The sequence below is a fragment of the Rhinopithecus bieti genome, unplaced genomic scaffold (genome assembly GCF_001698545.2).
Source record: "Rhinopithecus bieti isolate Rb0 unplaced genomic scaffold, ASM169854v2 scaffold_1014, whole genome shotgun sequence".
Classification (NCBI taxonomy): Eukaryota; Metazoa; Chordata; class Mammalia; order Primates; family Cercopithecidae; genus Rhinopithecus; species Rhinopithecus bieti.
In genome coordinates this window covers 4,541,791-4,559,805 of record NW_016803499.1, presented here as the reverse complement: position 1 = coordinate 4,559,805, position 18,015 = coordinate 4,541,791, and the positions used below count along the sequence as shown (strand labels likewise).

General features: G+C 51.8%; 1 protein-coding gene across 2 annotated transcripts in view; it reads left to right on the top strand.

Annotated features, from left to right (window-relative positions):
• Positions 1-18,015, top strand: part of SHANK2 (SH3 and multiple ankyrin repeat domains 2) — a 667,466-nt gene that overhangs the window by 110,874 nt on the left and 538,577 nt on the right. For both annotated transcript variants that reach the window (XM_017887194.1, XM_017887185.1), the window contains exons 6-7: positions 9,832-9,983; positions 11,240-11,407. In XM_017887194.1, the coding sequence (XP_017742683.1) occupies positions 9,832-9,983; positions 11,240-11,407 (320 nt within the window). The remainder of the gene's footprint in view (positions 1-9,831; positions 9,984-11,239; positions 11,408-18,015) is intronic.

Below are 18,015 nucleotides of genomic sequence, written 5' to 3'. Positions count from 1 at the left end.
CTGTCGCCCAGGCTGCAGTGCGGTGGCACCGTCTCAGCTTGCTGCAACCTCTGCCTCCTGAGTTCAAGCGATTCTCCTGCCTCAGCCTCCCACTAGCTGGGATTACAGATATGTGCTACCATGCTCAACTAATTTTTTTATTTTTAGTGTAGATAGGGTTTCACTATGTTGGCCAGGCTGGGCTCACATTCCTGACCTCAGGTGATCTGCGCATCTTGGCCTCCCAAAGTGCTGGGATTGCAGGCATGAGCCACCACACCCAGCCTCGCTGACCCTTTCACGTTCTCCTTTTCCAGAATGTTCTAGAGCTGGAATCTTATCATCACATAGTGTGCTTCAGATCGGCTTCTTTCACTTGGCAGCATGTGCGGAAGGTGCCTTCAGGCCTTTCACAGCTTGGAGGCACGTTTCCTATTTGCGCTGGACAATGTTCCATTTTCCGACGTACCCCGGTTTGCTTATCCACTCGCCTTCTAAAGGACGTCTGGGCTGCTTCCAGCTTTTGGCAATTGTGGGTCAAGCTGCTATAAACACCTGTGTGGGGGTTTTTGTACAGATAAAACTAACAGTGGTCATAGACAGTGACATTTTTTTGTAAGGCCAAAAAGATTATTTATGGCAAATAAAAAGGGAAAAGGGGTAACTAAGGCGGAAAGTTCCAAAACCGAAGGCCAAGTGCAGACCCACGGGTCGGCTGCAGACAGCGCAGGTGGCCCTGGCCTCACACCACCCCGCTTCCCAACTTCTGCGCCTGCCACCAGTGTCTCAAGAATTCTCACTTGTTTTTCCAAATCAGGAGAGAAACCAGCAGTGCTGACGGAGGGGCAGCGAAGTGGGGACCCAGGGTGACGAGGGAAAAGAGAAAAGTAAGCCGGGGTGGGTGCTCTCAGTAAGGTAGCTGTGGGTAATTCCAGAACAATGGCTTATAGCAACCCTCGGGCACACACAGAGTGAGTATCAGGGGAGACAAGCTAAACAGAAGCTCCTGTGAGAAGCCGGAGCCCAGTGTTGCCAGGGAAGACACCACCTTCACTTTGCTTCTGTCAAGGCAGAGTAGGAGAAGGCAGAGTGGGAGGAACAAATATACATCCTCCTGACTGAAAAACAGACACTACCCGGGCACACGGATGACACCACTGTTAGAGACACTGGGCTTCAGAGGTGCAGGACCAGGGAACTGCAGAGGTGACCCTTCCAATGCCCAGCTCAATGCCAGGCCATGGAGAGCCCCAGAGAGGAGACTTTAACCCCTGCTTCTCTGCAGCTGGCTGTGTGAAGACCAGGTTAAAGAACCTCTCTCAGCTTCCATCCTCTTGTCTCCTAAATTGAATGATAACACCTACAGGGCAGAAAAATGTAAGCATTAGATGAGCAGTGTGGTGCTATTAGGCTATTTTCACATTGCTGTAAAGAAATACCTGAGGCTGGGTAGTTTATAAAGAAAAGAGGTTTAATTGGCTCTAGGTTCTTCAGGCTTTACAGGAAACTGGTGGCATCTGCTTCTGGGGAGGCCTCTGGGAGCTTTTATTCATGGCGGAAGGCGGAGGAAGAGCAGGTGCATCGCATGGCGAAAGCAGGAGAGAGAGAGGGAGGTGGGGAGAGGGAGAGAGAGAAGGGGAGAGGGCGAGAGAGAGAGAGAGAGAAGGGGAGAGGAGCGGAGAGAGTGAGAAGGGGAGAGGGGGAGAGAGAGAGGTGCCACACTTTTAAACAATCAGATCTTGCAAGGATTCACTCACTTTTGCCACGACAGCACCAAGGAAGGGGGTGGTGCTAAACCATTCATGACAAATCCATCCCCATGATCTAGTCACTTCCCACCAGGCCCCACCTCCAACCCTGGAGATTACATTTCCACATGAGATTTGGGCAGGACACCCATCCAAAGCATATCAGTGGTTAAGCCTGTGGGACATGTGCCACCCTTAATAGAGTTTCCAGAATGTTCCTGTCATCAGCATCAACTACAGCAGCTCAATCAGTGTTGTTTTCTCCTGGTTTTGGACACAGAGGGAGAAACATAGGGTTGGCTCTGGCAGGCTGCCTCCAGGAAACAGGCAGGGTGACCAATGTGTCCGGTTTTCCTGGGACTACCCTGGTTTTAGTGCCGAATGCCCCATATCCTTGGAAGCCTGTTGGTCCCAGGGAGACTGGCACTGTCACCCACCCTACCAGTAATGAGGGCACTTAAGAGTGATAGCTGCAGTCTGTTGGTGACCTGCTGTGCTCCAGCAGCAAACAGGGCCTTGCCGGGCCTCGGCTGTGTAATCAAGGGGGGGGTCCCCTGCAGGCACCACTGTCTTGGGAGGAATCTGAAGCTCTGAGAGCCTAGCTGAGTGGCCGCCAGGGCTCATGTCTGCGTCCCCCATACTGCTGAACCCTAACCCCTAGGTGATGGTATTAAGAGGGTGGGGCCCTCGTGAATGGGATTAGTGCCCTTACAAAAGAGGCCGAGAGAGCTCCCTCGCCCCTTCCACCCTGTGAGGCCACAGCAAGAAGCTGCCCTCCGTGAGCCAGGTAGACACACGCCAAGTCTGCCAGCACCTTGATCTTGGACTTCCAGCCTCCAAAACCGTGAGCAATACGTGTCTGTCACTTCTAAGCCACCTAGCCTCTGGGATCTTGTTACCACAGCCCAGTCTAGGCCTGTCGCTGAGTCACCGTGGAGGGCAGAGGTAGAGCCTGGGCTCCGCTTGCCCTCGGGGGTCCCTGCTCTCAACTCCTGGGGGAAAAGGCAGTGGGACAAACAGGGGTCTCTTAGCATTAGCCGGCCTGGCTGGACATGGATGACCCAGGCAGGCCCAGGTAGGGGACAAGCTGTTCACATTCCCTCTTTCCTCCTGGTTGTCGGCCACAGCCTGGGCATGTTCCCATCCCATATTTTAGCCTCTTCACAGTGAGTTTGGTGACTTCTCAAAGCTACCCAGGAAGCAGCAGAGTCTGTGCTTAGAGTTGAAAGCAGCCTTTTTGCTAAGCTCAGGAAATGCTGCCTTGCTCAGTCCCAGGCCCTGCAGACCTGGGCCCCGTGTCCCTGTTTTGGGACTGGACATGGGGCGGGAGTGGAGGGAAGCAGCCCTCTAGACTGAGATAATTAAATCCCAGTGGAATGACCTGTCAGTGAAAACAAAACAGCCTGTGTGATTGCAGGCAACCATCTGGTACCTGTTCTAAATGTAAATTTTATTAAGTAACGACGATGAAAGTAGTGTAAAAAACAAACAAACAAAAAAAAAACCCAAAGACTTCCCCCATCAGAGTCTCAGGGCTCGTTTCCTGCTTTGGTTGGAACCTCTGAGATGAGACCAGTTGTGTTTCCAAGCCCCGAACAGAAAACGAACCTGACAATTTGAACAAAACTTAGGTTGGCCCTTTTATCTTCCACCGTTGTCTCCAAATTTGAGAGAAGCCTCAGGAACCACAAAAGAGGTTTGGTTAATAAAGCTAGAAATGCCTTTCGACTCTTTCAGTATCTGGATAAGAAGTCAGAAAGAGATGGTTCCTTTCTGAAGCCTGATTCCGCAGAGCACCTGTGATGTGTCTGGACCTCACTGATGAAATCCAGTTACTGAATCTGTTTCCAGGGCCGTGGTGCACTCATTGCCTATGAGGCTGAGCTCCTCCAGTTCGGCCACCCCCCATCCCCGGCTCCCCGTTCTTGCTGCTGTGGGGCTGTGTCGCCGGGGAGCCCCTTCCCACCTCCCGCACCACCCAGTTAGGAGGCCTCAAGGACATTCTGGGTCCTGGTGCACTGACTACCTTCAGGGCATCGTCGTGAAGAGTGGAAGGGGCTTGTTTGATGCATGCAGTGACTGACAGTTCATGCTCCGCAGTCTCACCTTGGCCCCTGCGTGAATCACCCAGTGCGATTCCCCAGAACTAACAGCACCCGGGAAGGTGAGGCAATTCAAGAGAATATGGTTCTGGAACCTCGTCAACCTCCGTCTGCAGAGGGTGAGAGGTGCGGAAATTACCCAGTGCCAATGAAGGAGCTGGAAGACTTCGAGTAAATAACTCCCTTTGCTACCGGTGAATATATTTGGGTGCCTTTGGTTTGTTCAGTACAGTTCCTTATAAAAAAAGACCTGTTTTTAAGGGTCGAATTATTTCAAATACAGTGTCTCATTATTTCAGGGTTTTTCTTACACACACCTTGCCATGCTCTTAGATGGAGCAAGGTGCCGTGCCTTCAGTAAGGAAAATGTGGCAGAGGGAGTGGCGAGGTTGGGGGTGACACGGAGGCAGGGGCCAGGGTCCTCAGGAGCCTCTCTTGGGGTCGGGGACAGAGCCCAGTTTTAGGTTGACAGAAAAACCAGGCAGAAGGCACAGAGTTTTCCCCTGTGCACTTTCACATCCAGCTCCCCTGTTACTGACAGCTTGCACTGGTTTAGGGCATTTGTTACAATAACTGAAGACCATAGTTTACATGAGGGTTCGTTCTTGGTGCTGCTCATGTTGTGGATTTGGACAGATGCATCATCCTGTCCTGTACCCACCATTACAGAATCACACAGCCTAGCTCTCTTGCCCTAAAACTGCTCTGTGTTCTACCTATCCATCCCTCCCTTGCCGTCTAACCCCTCACAACCACTGATCTTTTTTTTTTTTTTTGAGACGGAGTCTTGCTGTGTCACCCAGGCTGGAGTGTAGTAGCATGATTTCAGCTCACTGCAACCTCTGCCTCCCAGGTTCAAGTAATTCTCCTGCCTCAGGCTCCTGAGTAGCTGGGATTACAGGCATGTGCTACCACGCTCAGCTAGTTTTTGTATGTTTAGTAGAGACAGGATTTCACCGTGTTAACCGGGATAGTCTCGATCTCCTGTCCTCAAGATCTGCCCGCCTCGGCCTCCCAATGTGCTGGGATTACAGGCACGAGCTACTGCGCCCGACCAACCACTGGCTGTGTAATTTTGCCTTTTCTAGAATGTCATCAAGTTGGAATCACACAGGATGCAGCCTTTTCAAATTGGCCTCATTCAATTGGCGATATGCATTTAAGCTTCCTTCGTGTTGTGTCGTGGCTTGACAGCTCGTCTCTCTTTAGTGTTGAACAACATCTCGCTGTCTGCATGTGTCACGGATAATTTATCCACTCAGCTACTGAAGGACTTCTGGATTGCTTGCCGTTTTGGGGAATGATGAATGAAGCTGCTGTCAACACTGACATTGAGATTTCTGTGTGGGCGTAAGTGTTCAGCTTATTCAAGGGAGACACCTAGGAGCTGAGTTGCTGGATTGTGGAGTATGTGCATGTTTACTTTTGTGTGAACACGTCACACTGTCTTCCAAAATGACTGTGCCATTTGGCACTCCTGCCAGCAATGTTGAGAGTTCCTGTTGCTCCACATCCTCACCAGCATTTGATGTCAGTGTTCTAGATTTTCATCATTCTGACAATTGTGTTGAGGTATTTTTTTTTTTTTTTTTGAGATGGAGTCTCGCTCTGTTGCCCAGGCTGGAGTGCAGTGACCGGATCCCAGCTCACTGCAAGCTCCGCCTCCCAGGTTTACGCCATTCTCCTGCCTCAGCCTCCCGAGTAGCTGGGACTACAGGTGCCCGCCACCACGCCCGGCTAATTTTTTGTATGTTTTTTAGTAGAGATGGGGTTTCACCGTGTTAGCCAGGATGGTCTTGATCTCCTGACCTCGTGATCCGCCCGTCTCGGCCTCCCAAAGTGCTGGGATTACAGACTTGAGCCCCACCCCGGCCTTTTTTTTTTTTTTTTTTTTTTTTTTGACAGGGTCTTACTCTGTCTCCCAGGCTGGAGTGTAGTGGTGTGGTCATGGTTCACTGCAAACTTGACCTCCTGAGCTGAAGTGATCCTCCTACTTCAGCCTCCTGAGTAGCTGGGACTACAGGCGTGTGCCACTATGCCTGGTAAATTTTTAAATTTTTAGTAGAGGCAAGGCCTCATGTTGCCCAGGCAGGTCTTGAACTCCTGGGGTCAAATGATCCTCCTGCCTTGGCTCCCAAAGTGCTGCGATTGCAGACATGAGCCACTGAACACAGCCTCTAATTGTTTTAATTTGCAGTTTCCTAATGACATACAGTGTGCAGCATCTTCTCATGTCTGAGTTTACATTCTGTTTTGAGGTATCCATTTAAATATTTTGTCCTCCTTTTAATTGGGTGGTTTGCTTTCTTGTTGGTGAGTTTTAAGGGTTCTCTGTATATTTTGGCTACAAGTACTTTATATGCTTTTCACAAACATTTTCTGCCAGTCTGAGCAGCAGTGTTTTTTACATTAAATCTATTAACCCGCACAATAACCAGGAGGCATTTTTAAACAAACTTTTCATTTTAGAACAGTTCTGGACTTACAGAATAAGTGCAAAGATAGTACAGAGAATTTCTATATATCCTATACCCAGGTTTCCCCCTTATCAGCATCTTACTCCAGTATGGTACGCTTCTCACAATTAGAGAACCAATATTGATGCATTATTATTATCTGAAGTCCACATTTTTTTCTTCTCTCATTAGCATTTATCTGCTGGTCCTTTTCTGTCCCCAGGCCCCACCCAGGTTCCCACACGACATTCCCTCATTCGTCTCCCTGGGCTTCTCTGGGCGGTGACCGTTTCCCAGGCTTTCCCTGCTGGTGATGACCTGGATAGTTTCAGAGGAGGACTGGTCAGGTTTCTGTAGGGTGCCCCTTATTGGGATCCATCTGGTGTTTTGACTATTAGACGGGGCTGTGGGTGTGGGGAGGAGGAGCACAGAGGAAAATGCCTTTCTCATTGCCCGGTGCCGAGGGCCCGTCCTGTTGGCATGGCTCATCGTGGGCGATGCTGCCCCATCTCCTGGCTGAGCTTGTGGCCATCAGGTTTCCCCACGGAGAGATGCTCCCATTTTTCCCTTTTCCACACTGTGCTCTCAGAAGGAAGCCACTGTACACAGCCCACGCATAAGGGGTCAGGGGGGATGGGGGCTACACGCCACCGCCTGAGGACAGAGAAGTTATGCGAATTGCTTGCAGTTTGTCTGCATTGCAAGATCGGCCCCTTCCTCCCATTCACTTTTGAATCCCTTGCTTACTTCTATCGATGTGGCTGCACTCACTTTCTGGTTGACTTATAACCCAGCTTTATCTATTCTGTTCCTTTTGCCTTTAGTCTTACAGACTCCATTCATGTCTGGAGCTACCGAGGTCAGCGGTTCATTCCCCATCCCTTTCAGTGAGGTTGTTTCCTACACCTGTGATACGTCTGTGGTCTTCTCTCACATGATGGTTTCCTTCTGAGCATCCCCAGCCTCCTGAACTATCATCTTCTAAAAAACCTGCTGGAGGCCACCCAGCCCTTCGGGGAAAGAGCTGGGTTTTGTTGACACCAGTCACTTCCCCTCATAGGAAGAATTGCTTGCCCAGTCGTTTGATTTTTGCAGCCCCATTGATCTTGGACACTAGGATGCACCCAGGAGCACACACACGGATATGCACACAAGCATGCGCACACACAAGCATGCACATATGCACACAGGCATGCAGATACACACAGGCATGCAGACACAGAGGCATGCACACGCACACAGAGGCATGCACATAGGGCCATGCATGCAGCATACACAGGCATGCATGCGCAGCATACAGGCCATCGCACAGCACAAGGCTCCGCACATTATACGCACGGCCAATGAAGCATACAGGCATGCACGGCACACAGGGCATGGCATTACACATACAATGCATGCGGCATATACAGCGAGCGCATGCCACACACAGACGAGGCATGCACCACACCAGGCATGCACAGCAACACAGGCCATATACACACACGAGCATGCGTACAGTACAGCGCATGGGCACATACAGGCAGTGCAGCACAGGCATGCACACAAGCATGCACACATGCACACAGGCTTGCACACATGCACACAGGCTTGCACACACACAGAGGCACGCACACACACACATAAGCATACACACATACAGACATGCACACACACAGAGGCATGTGCGCACACACACAAGCGTGCACACATACATACAGGCATGCACACACAGGCATGCACACACATACAGAGGCATGCATACACAGGCATGCACACACACAGGTGTGCATACATAAAGGCAGGCACACACAGGCACTCACACACACAGGCATGTACACAGGCACACAGGCCTGCACACATACATGTAGTCATGCACACATACACAGAGGCATGCACATGCATACAGAGGCATGCACACACAGGCATGCCCACACACACAGACATGCGCATGCACACACAGGCATGCACACAGGTGTGCACATATACACCGGCGTACACATGCTCCAGCCTGCACTGCCCTGTGCCCTCTGGGTAGCAGCAGCTGTCTTAAACACTTACACTCCTCCTGCCTCCTGCCCCCCCGCCCCCCATTGCTGTGCCACCTCCCAGTGTCAGGACAAAGAGCCGTGGCTAGTGCCCTCCTGCTGTGCTTCCAGGAGCCCCCACTTCTCAACTTTTTGAAGCACATCTGCTCCTCCCTGGAGCCAACTGGCTGCTGGGCAGCCTCCGGTTGGAGGGGTCTGCATGTCTCTGAGGTTATCTCAAAATATTACAGGTGTTTTTACTCCCACCCATTGTTCACGTTGAGGGAGACTGGGGCCACTTCTGAGGTTATGCTTGTTGAGCTTCCAGTCTTCCTATTTGGGGAAGACAGGAAGCCTGCTTTTCACATGGAGAGGGGATGAATGAAGATGCTGGCATGTCTACACGTGGCACACTCCTGACATGGAGGGGTTAAGCCTGTGCATCTCACCATGAAGTGGCAAGCTGCAGAGTGGTTCCTAGGGTGAATTTTAAAAGTCCTCAGGATGATACCCATTTATGGATAAGTAAACATCAGAATTAAAAATAGATGGGAATAGTCAGTGCACACTCGTGAGGCAGGTGCCCTTTCTGGGATGGAGGGTGGTGGGATGGTCAGCAAGGCACACACCCCGTGGAAGGCATCCGAAGTCTTCTGTCTCTGGAATGTGCTTTGAGACCAAGTGAATATTCACTGTTGGTGTTTCTGGGTCATGGGAACTTGCGTGTTGTCCTGGTACTCTGTGCACTTTTCTGGAACATTAAGAGCCTCTCAAATGAACCACAGCAAAATAGTTCCTCGTGCTTAGCAGTGGCCATGGTGAGCACATTAGGAAGATGAAGATGGATGGAAAGATTTGTTGTCATAGATACTGATGTCCTTAGCCGCGCTCAGCTGCAGACTGGTTCAGGGTCATCTGCACGGGACCCTTGTCCCTACAAAGGCAGGCGGCATGCTTCTGTCTGCTGGGCCCCTGCCCTCCCTCCTGGGTCATCCTGCACCGCGTTGATGAAGGAAAGTTTCCACTTACCCAGATCGGGAGCTCCAGGGGGCACGGACTCCATGTCTTATCTGTGTTTGTGCCCTTGCAGCCCACGGCTGGCATTTCCTAAGATGCCCGTAAATGTGACATTGAATGAGGAAAGGTGGCTGTGTGCCTTTCCCATCTCTAACGAGGGCTTTAGTCCTTCACTCCTCCTGTATGGGAAGCACCCAGATGGTACCACAGGATTCTGTGTACTCAGAGGGAAGGGCACCGGGGAAGCCTCTTGGACTGTGGCCCACACAGCATTCCTGTTGAATCCCTGCCTCTGCCACTCCTGTGATCTGCGTGTGACCCTGTGTGTCACTGCATCGCACAGGGGTGCCTGAGCCACACTAGGCAGTGTGCCTGGACTCTTGGGGTTCCCGGGTGGTGGGAGCTGTAAACAGCCTGGAGGTGGCGGGGGGCAGTTCATTCAGCTTAGTTTTGGGCATCTGAATATGGCTGTGAGCAGTGTGACAAATGTTGGTTCTAAAGTGTGTGTGTTTGGGTTCCTCAGAGACCCCCCTGACCTTAGCCGCTCAGCTGGACAACTCTGTGGAGGTCATCAAAGCTCTCAAAAATGGCGGGGCTCACCTGGACTTCCGTGCCAAAGATGGGATGACCGCCCTGCACAAAGCTGCGCGAGCGAGGAACCAGGTTGCCCTGAAGGTAAAGCCGGGCCCATCTTACGTGGGTGCCGCCCCCTGCTCTGTCTGATCCCCAGCAGCCGCCCCATCCTGTCCCTGCAGTGCCCACCCTGGGGGGTCTGTGCACAGTGTTCCGGCCGGAGCTTGGAAGTGAAGCCAGGTTTCAGGTTTTCCTGTTCTCTCTCCTGAGTGTTGATGCTTTGAGAATTCGTGGTTCCCAAGAAGTCATCTTTCACCTTCTATTCAGTCAAGGGACTTGTGTTTTCAACCCATAAGGCCAGTGCTGAACCCCAGCCCCATCCACAGGGAGACTCACGGTCATGAGAGCAGCACCAAGGGGGTGGTGTTAAGCCATTCCTGAGAATCCGCCCCCATGACCCGTCACCTCCCGCCAGGCCCCACCTCCAGCACTGGGGGTTACGATTTAAATTGAGATTGGGTGGAGACACAGAGCCACACCGTACCCATTGGCTTCCTCCGAAATCAGGAGCGTTCTTGAAGATGTGATACTTGCTAGGTTTGCCACTGTCAGCGCGCAGATTGAGGTGGTTTTCCACGGGGCATGTAGGTTAAACCACGTACCTTTTCTCTCTTCGGCACATGTTGCCATCACTGTGTTGCTGCCCATGCCACACCACGGCACAGAATGTTGGCCAGGCCGAGGATGGGTCTGTCTGCGTGCTGCAGGTCTCCTCGTCTCCTGAACAACAGCCTGCCCTGCATTTCTGGGCACTGTTTGCTTGCTATTTCAGAACTAGAAATGTTACTGTCTAAAGTTATACCCCCCCTTTTTTTTTTGTTTTTTTTTTTTTGTTTTTTTTTTTTGAGATTGAGCTTCGCCCTTGTTGCCCAGGCTGGAGTGCCATGGTGCAGTCTCGGCTCACGGCAACCTCCACTTCCCAGGTTCAAGCGATTCTCCTGCCTCAGCCTCCCAAGTAGCTAGGATTACAGACGCCTGCCACCACGCCGGCTATTTTTTTGTATTTTTCATAAAGATGGGGTTTTGCCATGTTGGCCAGGCTCGTCTTGAACTCCTGACCTCGGGTGATCCACCTGCCTCGGCCTCCCAAAGTGCTGGGATTACAGGTGTCAGCCCTCACACCCGGCCAAGTTATACCCTCCTTAATTCTGGGGAGCCCAGGAGAAGCACTGGCTGCTCAGGGTGTGGGTTGCCTTGGCCTGTGGGAAGGTGGTCCTGGTGCTTCTTTCTTGATTGCCTCACTCTGCAAAAGGGGTCGTGAGACCAATAACAACAGATTTTGATTTTTTTTTTCCTAGACTCTTTTAGAGCTTGGTGCATCCCCGGATTATAAAGACAGTTACGGCCTCACCCCCCTGTATCACACGGCCATCGTCGGAGGTGATCCCTACTGCTGCGAGCTTCTCCTGCACGAACACGCCACTGTGTGCTGCAAAGATGAGAACGGCTGGCACGAGATCCACCAGGTACGTGGGCCTGCTCCTCCACTCTGTCGTACCCACGAACTGACCTTCCGTTCTCCTCCAATCCCCCAGATGATCAGGGCAGCCCGAAGGTTAGATCCTACCTTCGGGTATTTTGTTTGGTTTGCCCAGAGTTCCTAAAACTACGTGAATTAAAAATTATTTTAAAATGTGAACACCAGTGTTTGAAAACAGACACATTTGCATAGAAATAGACATTTCTGACTTCTCTGGAGAAACCAGGAGATTAGGCAAGGCTGCTGAGTTTCTGCACAGCAGGAGTGCCCTACAGTTATGGGGTGGACGCTCCCTTCCTAGAAGCCCTGCGCTTTCCAGGTTCCCACCGTCCTGACAGGGCAGGATACCAGAAAGCACTGATGTTTTAGCACCAGTGTTTTCTGAGTACAGGTGAGCCCCAGGAAGGCCTGATTTGCATGCACAAGGGGCATGTTTTTCAGGCCCCACCTTGCAACAGTTGGATTAGGAGATAGGTCAATTGTGGTCTTGGCAAGAAACAGACTTTACCTGCTATCTGCAGTGAAAAGTCTTCACCTGATCAGGTAGAGGTGTGGACAGGGTTAAAGGCCGAGGCCCCCACAGAAGAGCAGTCTTGGGGAGCCATCAGCACCTGTGAGCTGACGGACAGGGAGAGGAAATGGTGCTCCCGGGAGCAGGAGAGCTGGGGCTGAGGAGGGAAGGTCCCCCAGGCCCATGTCAGGGAGGACTCAGGGAAGGAACACCTGCCTCTCTTCTCTTGGCTGAGCCCTGCCAGAGTCTGAGGACAGTGAGGGAGCTCAGTGGTGCAGGCCGGAGGCCAGGGTCTCCAGGCAGAGAGGTGAGGTGGGTCAGGGAGAGCTGATGGGGCCTGTCTACCCAGGAGGTCAAGAGGAGGCTCTAGAATAGCAAGGGGAGGTCAAGGACAGAGGGCTCTGAGCTGGTTTCTTGCTTGGTCCTCTGCACAGTGACTGCCATGGCTTCTCCGGCTACCTGTGTGTTCTCCTCGGCCATCGCCACCTTACACACCTGTAAGGGAGGTTATGCACTCCGCCCACTGTGGTCAGAGTGGGCAGTGGGGGTGCCAGCAGGCCCCACCCTCCCTGGGCTTTCCTTGTGCTAGGTCAGTTCTGGCTGATCTTCCGCCCTGCAGGCTGGAGAAGCCCCTGTTTCCCCTGAGGTGTGTGTAGGGATCTGTGCAACTGCTCAGGGTAGCCCCAGGCCCACACCCAGGCCGGAGCTCTCGGGAGCGGGAACAGTAATGACCGGTCTTTGGAAGTCCTCTTCCATGCATCCGTCATGAGATTTCTTGTCGTTCTTGTGCTTTTCTTTGTTGAAAAGGAAAATAATTTTCCCCTGTGATCATTAATGTTATGTGTTAACTTGGCTAGGCTGTAGCTCCTAAATATTTGATCAAACAATATTCTGGAAGTTGCTGAGAAGGTGTTTTTTAAGGTGGGATTAACATTTGAGTCAGTGGACTTTGAGTTAAGCCGATGACTCTCCAAATGTGGGTGGGCCCCATCCAATCAGTTGAAGCCCTTACGAGAAAAAACACTGAGATCCCAAGAGAGAAGGAATTCTGCCGGAAAAAGACTCCAGATTCCCACTGAACTCTGCCCTGGGTCTCCAGCCTGCCCTGCAGATTTCAGACTTACATCTTCCATGACTGCATGAGCCAACTCTTTAAAATATTTCCATCTTTAATTTTATGTGTCTATTTTAAACTTTAAACTTTTAAAAATTCTCTGTGTGCGTATACATATGTAACGTATAAGTGTATACATGTACAAACACACACACATACACAGGTTGTGTTTCTCTGGAGAACACTGGTTGATACCCTCTGAATGTAGAAGCAGCAGGATACACATACACACACACACCCACCCACACACAGGTTCTGTTTCTATGGAGAACCCTGGCCAATACACCCTGAATGTAGAAGCAGCAGGACATGGACACACACAGACACACACACATAGGTTCTGTTTCTCTGGAGAACCCTGGCTGATACACCCTGAGTGTAGAAGCAGCAGGACATGGACACACACACACACACAGACACACACACACACGGGTTCTGTTTCTATGGACAACCCTGGCTAATACACACTCAGTGTAGCAGCAATAGGACACACACACACACACACACACACACAGAGGTTCTGTTTCTCTGGAGAACCCTGGCTGACACACCTGGATGTAGAAGCAGCAGGTGAATTATTGCAGAGCACTGGGGAGGTTTTTGGATTGCTTCCCCGCCTCAGTCTCCTGCCCTGCCCTCGCTTTTTCCCTGGATTAAACTTGCCAGTGTTTCTGTCCTTGCTCCCTCTTCCTTCCTCCCCTTGACCTCTTCTCCCTTTGTCAACCAACAGTTCCAGCCTCAGATGGCCCTGCCATCCCTCGGCTGTGTGTCAGGCCTGGCCCCTCTGAGCCTCTTCACAGCATCTGACCCTGGCCGTGCTCATTGCCCTGGCACCTCCTCATTTGTGTCTGAGCTGTTTCAGGGGATCCCCAAGAGGTCTCCCGGCCTGAGCCTGACCACGCTCACCTCTTCACGCCTGACCCACTTCCAGGCATTCTGGCTGCACCACAGACCCCACCTACTGCCGGTGCTCATTCAGCCACAGACGTCGTCTACTGGGTGTGATCCCCAGCGACGTGTCTCGGTGTCCTGCACACACAGCCTGCAGCAGTGAACAGAAATGCCTGATGCAAGCCCCTGGTGTTCCCTTGTGGGGAAACCAGATGCGAGACAGAAAGACTAACATAAATTACACACACACACACACACATACACACATACACACATACACGTACATACAGGTCCACGTGTGTGTGGACATGCTTCTGAGCAGGCCTGACAGTGTTCGGTGTTTCTGGACACTGGTGCCTCTTGGGCTCACGCTGTGACCATGCAGACACTCACGCTCTGAGACACAGCTCCGTTCCTCTGCCCATCTCCTCTCCTTGCTGCGCTTGGCTGTCAGCTCTGTGCTGGTATTTTCAAGGCCAAGCCTGTCCACACGGTGTGAGCTTCGGCTCCTGTTGAGGATGTGGAAGAGGCAGCTCCCGAAGGAGAATCCCGCCTGTGTTGGGAGCTGTCCCAAGCTTCCAAGGTGACCTGCTTGGAAAAGAGCAGTTCCTGGGACTGCCAAAGCTCTAATGAGCTTGATTTTTAAAACTGACTAGGCTGATTTGAGGTCAAGGTCAAGTTCAGCACGAGGGGAGGTCCCTGGTGGGGTGGTGCAGTCACCCACGAGACATTTCCACCAGCAGACATGGTTGGGCGAGGGGTGGGAGTCATGGCACCCTGAGCACCCACGTCCTTCTCCAGTCTCACAGGGTCTGTGCCTAACAGCTGCCGGCCCCGGGGGGCAAGACTGAGTTGTGAGTCTCTAAGAGACATGGATGTTGGGGACGTCCCTCCCGCCTGGCCAAGTGGAGAATGAGTTATGTGTCTTGTTCTCAGTCAACTCTAAGTCGGTGATTCGCATGAACAGAACTGTCATTTGATGTCACTGGACAACGCCATAGAACCCACTCGCTGTTGCTTCTGTATTCAGGGGTGATAGCGTTCTCCAGAGAAACAGAACCAATAGGATGTGCACATGCGTGCATGTGTGTGTGTGTACAGATACAGAATTTTTTTAAATAGAAAGTATTTTTGAGGAATTGGCTCATGCGATCGTGAAGCTGCAGGGCAGGCTGGAGACCCAGGAAGAGTTGATCCCGCTGCGTGGATCCTGTTCGTCTCCGGCAGAATCTTTTCCTCCTCAGGGGACCTCAGTCCCCTTTTCCTCTTCAAGAGTTGAAGGCTCTTGAGGCCTTCAACTGATTGGATGGGGCCCACCCACATTATGGAGAATCATCGACTCAGTTGACTGATTTTGAGAGCAGTCACTGACTTCATGAAGACGGGAGCACCCCTGGAAGAGGAACGTTTAAATTCACGTTTCCTTTAGTGAATGAGCCCCTCCAGGCACAGGACAGAGGCTTTGTAAAAATAGTCAAATGTGGCTGGGCGTGGTGGCTCACACCTGTAATCCCAGCACTTTGTGAGGCTGAGGCAGGTGGATTACCTGAGGCCAGGAGTTGGAGACCAGCCTGGCCAACATGGTGAAACCCCATCTCTACTAAAAGTACAAAAAGTAGCCAAGTGTGATGGTGCACGCCTGTAATTCCAGCTACTCGGGTGGCTGAGGCATGAAAATCGCTTGAACCCGGCAGGCAGAGGTTGTAGTGAGCTGATATCATGCCCCTGCATGACAGCCTGGACAACAAGAGCAAAACTCCAAAACACACACACACACACACACACACACACAGACACACACACACACACAGAAAACCCAGCTAACTGCGTATGGGACCCGAAGCTCGCTTGTTGTCTGTGAGAATGCCTGCTTGAACGTGTTTTCCAGACGTGTCCTCCCTTTAGACATCAATGCTCTGGTTGCGTTGCTGTTTTCTTTTCGAGCTCTGAAAGTGTGAGCGCAGGCTAAAACCTCCTTAAACGTGGAGTAGTTCACAGAGCCCCAAATCCAACCGCCAGCCCTTTTGCCAGCATAGCCGCTGTGTCTCAACTTTGGGGATTCCTGGAGCTCCGTCCTTTCGCCTCCCGCACCTCTCCCTGTTTCCTTTTTCCTGCCCTCTCTCCCAACCAGGCAAGTGTCTCCAGGCCCATCTCTCCAGCTGGCCCTGGGATGAAGGTGACGGTGGAGGCTGGCAGGAGCCCTGGCTATTAGTCACTCACTGCAGCTCTCAGCTGTGACTCCTGGCCTGCCAGGGGCCGGGTTCCATCCCTGAGGCCCTTCGCTTACATTCAGAGCCTGGCCGTCCCAGCGCCACCTGGCCACCTCGGTCCCGCGGCCTGAGCCTGTGCAGCTGCACTGGTACCTCGGAGGCATGAGGTCCAGGGCGGTGCACCTGCTCCGGCCTTAGCTTGGAAAATGTGGAGCAGGGTTTGGAAAGCCAGCCGGGTGCATTCACTGCCCTCTGGTGGTGTGCTGGCTATTCAGGAAAGACTGGGAAAGCCATTTTCTCCCCTGCTAAAGAATCTTGGTGATGATGTGAAGAACTTTGCCTTTGTGAGCCTTGTCTCATTCATCTGCAGGGCCCTTGTGCCTATCAGATGATAAGGGATGGAGCAGATAAGGGATGGGTGAGGGTGCCCTGCGCGGGCCTGCAGGAGCAGCGGACAGCGCCGTCTGCCTCCCAGATCATCCTCATCAGCCTGGCATTTACCCTGCCACGTGGCCCAGTAAATGCCACAGTGCAGGTCTCAAGTCTGTCTCTAGCAGAGTCTCTTCCTTCTCAGGGGACCTCAGTCTTAAGGCCTTCAACAGATTGGATGGGACCCACTCCACATTATGGAGAATCATCTACTTAACTCCAGGTCTACTGATATTTATATTTATATTTATATTTATATTTATATTTATATTTGAGATGGAGTCTCTGTTACCTGAGAGCTGGGGTGGAGTGAGGTGATCTTGGCCCACTGCAACCTCTGCCTCCCAGGTACACACAATTCTTTTGCCTCAGCCTCCCAAGTAGCTGGGATTACAGGCGTGTGCCACCACGCCCAGCTAATTTTGTATTTTTAGTAGAGACAGGGTTCACCATGTTGGCCAGGCTGGTCTCGAACTCCTGACCTCAAGTGATCTGCCGACCTCAACCTTTCAAAGTGCTGGGATTACAGGAGTGAGCCACCGCGCCTAGCCCAAAGTCTACTGATTTTGAGAGCTGTCACTGACATCATTAAGACAGGAGCGCTCCTGGGAGAGGAACGTTTAATTTCAGATTTCCTTTAATGAACGAACCCTTCCAGGTACATGACAGAGGCTTCTCTTTGTAAAAATGGCCAAATGTGTATAGGACCCGTAGCAATTTGGGAGCATTCATTGTCCTGAGCTGCAGTAATTGCACTATGATTCTATATCCTCAGAGCTGGTTACTTCTCGTTGCTGTTTCTCATATGAGTTCACAGGCCCAGAGAGGGCAGGTCACTTGCCCAAGGCACGGAGCAAGCAGTTGGCTGAGCTGGGATCGCTCCCAGCCTGTCTCATACCAGAAGCCTGGTTCTCTTTGCTGCCTATAGGGTTCTCACATCCAAACCACTCATAGCACGTCTGTGGCAGAACAAATTACAGGGGCAGGTGGGTTTTCCTGGACCTCACTGGGCCGTGCCTGGCTCTGCGCTCTCGGGAGAAGCACCTCTGAGCTCTCAGGCTGATGGGCTCTGCATTTAAAGTCTATGTCTCCGTTCTAGCACCTGGAGAATGGACAGCCCTGTCCCAGGGTTCTGGCTGTTCATGGTGTGGGAGAGCCTGCGTGGCCACAGCCAGGCCTGGTCACAGATGCTACAGGTGCACTCCAGAGTTCCCCAGGCCATTGCTTTCCCGTCATTGTCTCAGGCCGGGTGCATGTGGCCTAAGGACGCATTTCAGATCCACCCTCCACTTCATGCAGTGGGGATATGCCCCGTCCCCACAGGCTGATGTTAGAAGAGCCCTTTTTGAGCTCAGGCTTTCTGCAAATTATCTTAAAAGTTGTTATTCAAATTACCTTTTTTTTTTTGGATTACCAAAAAAATAACCTTGCATCATGGA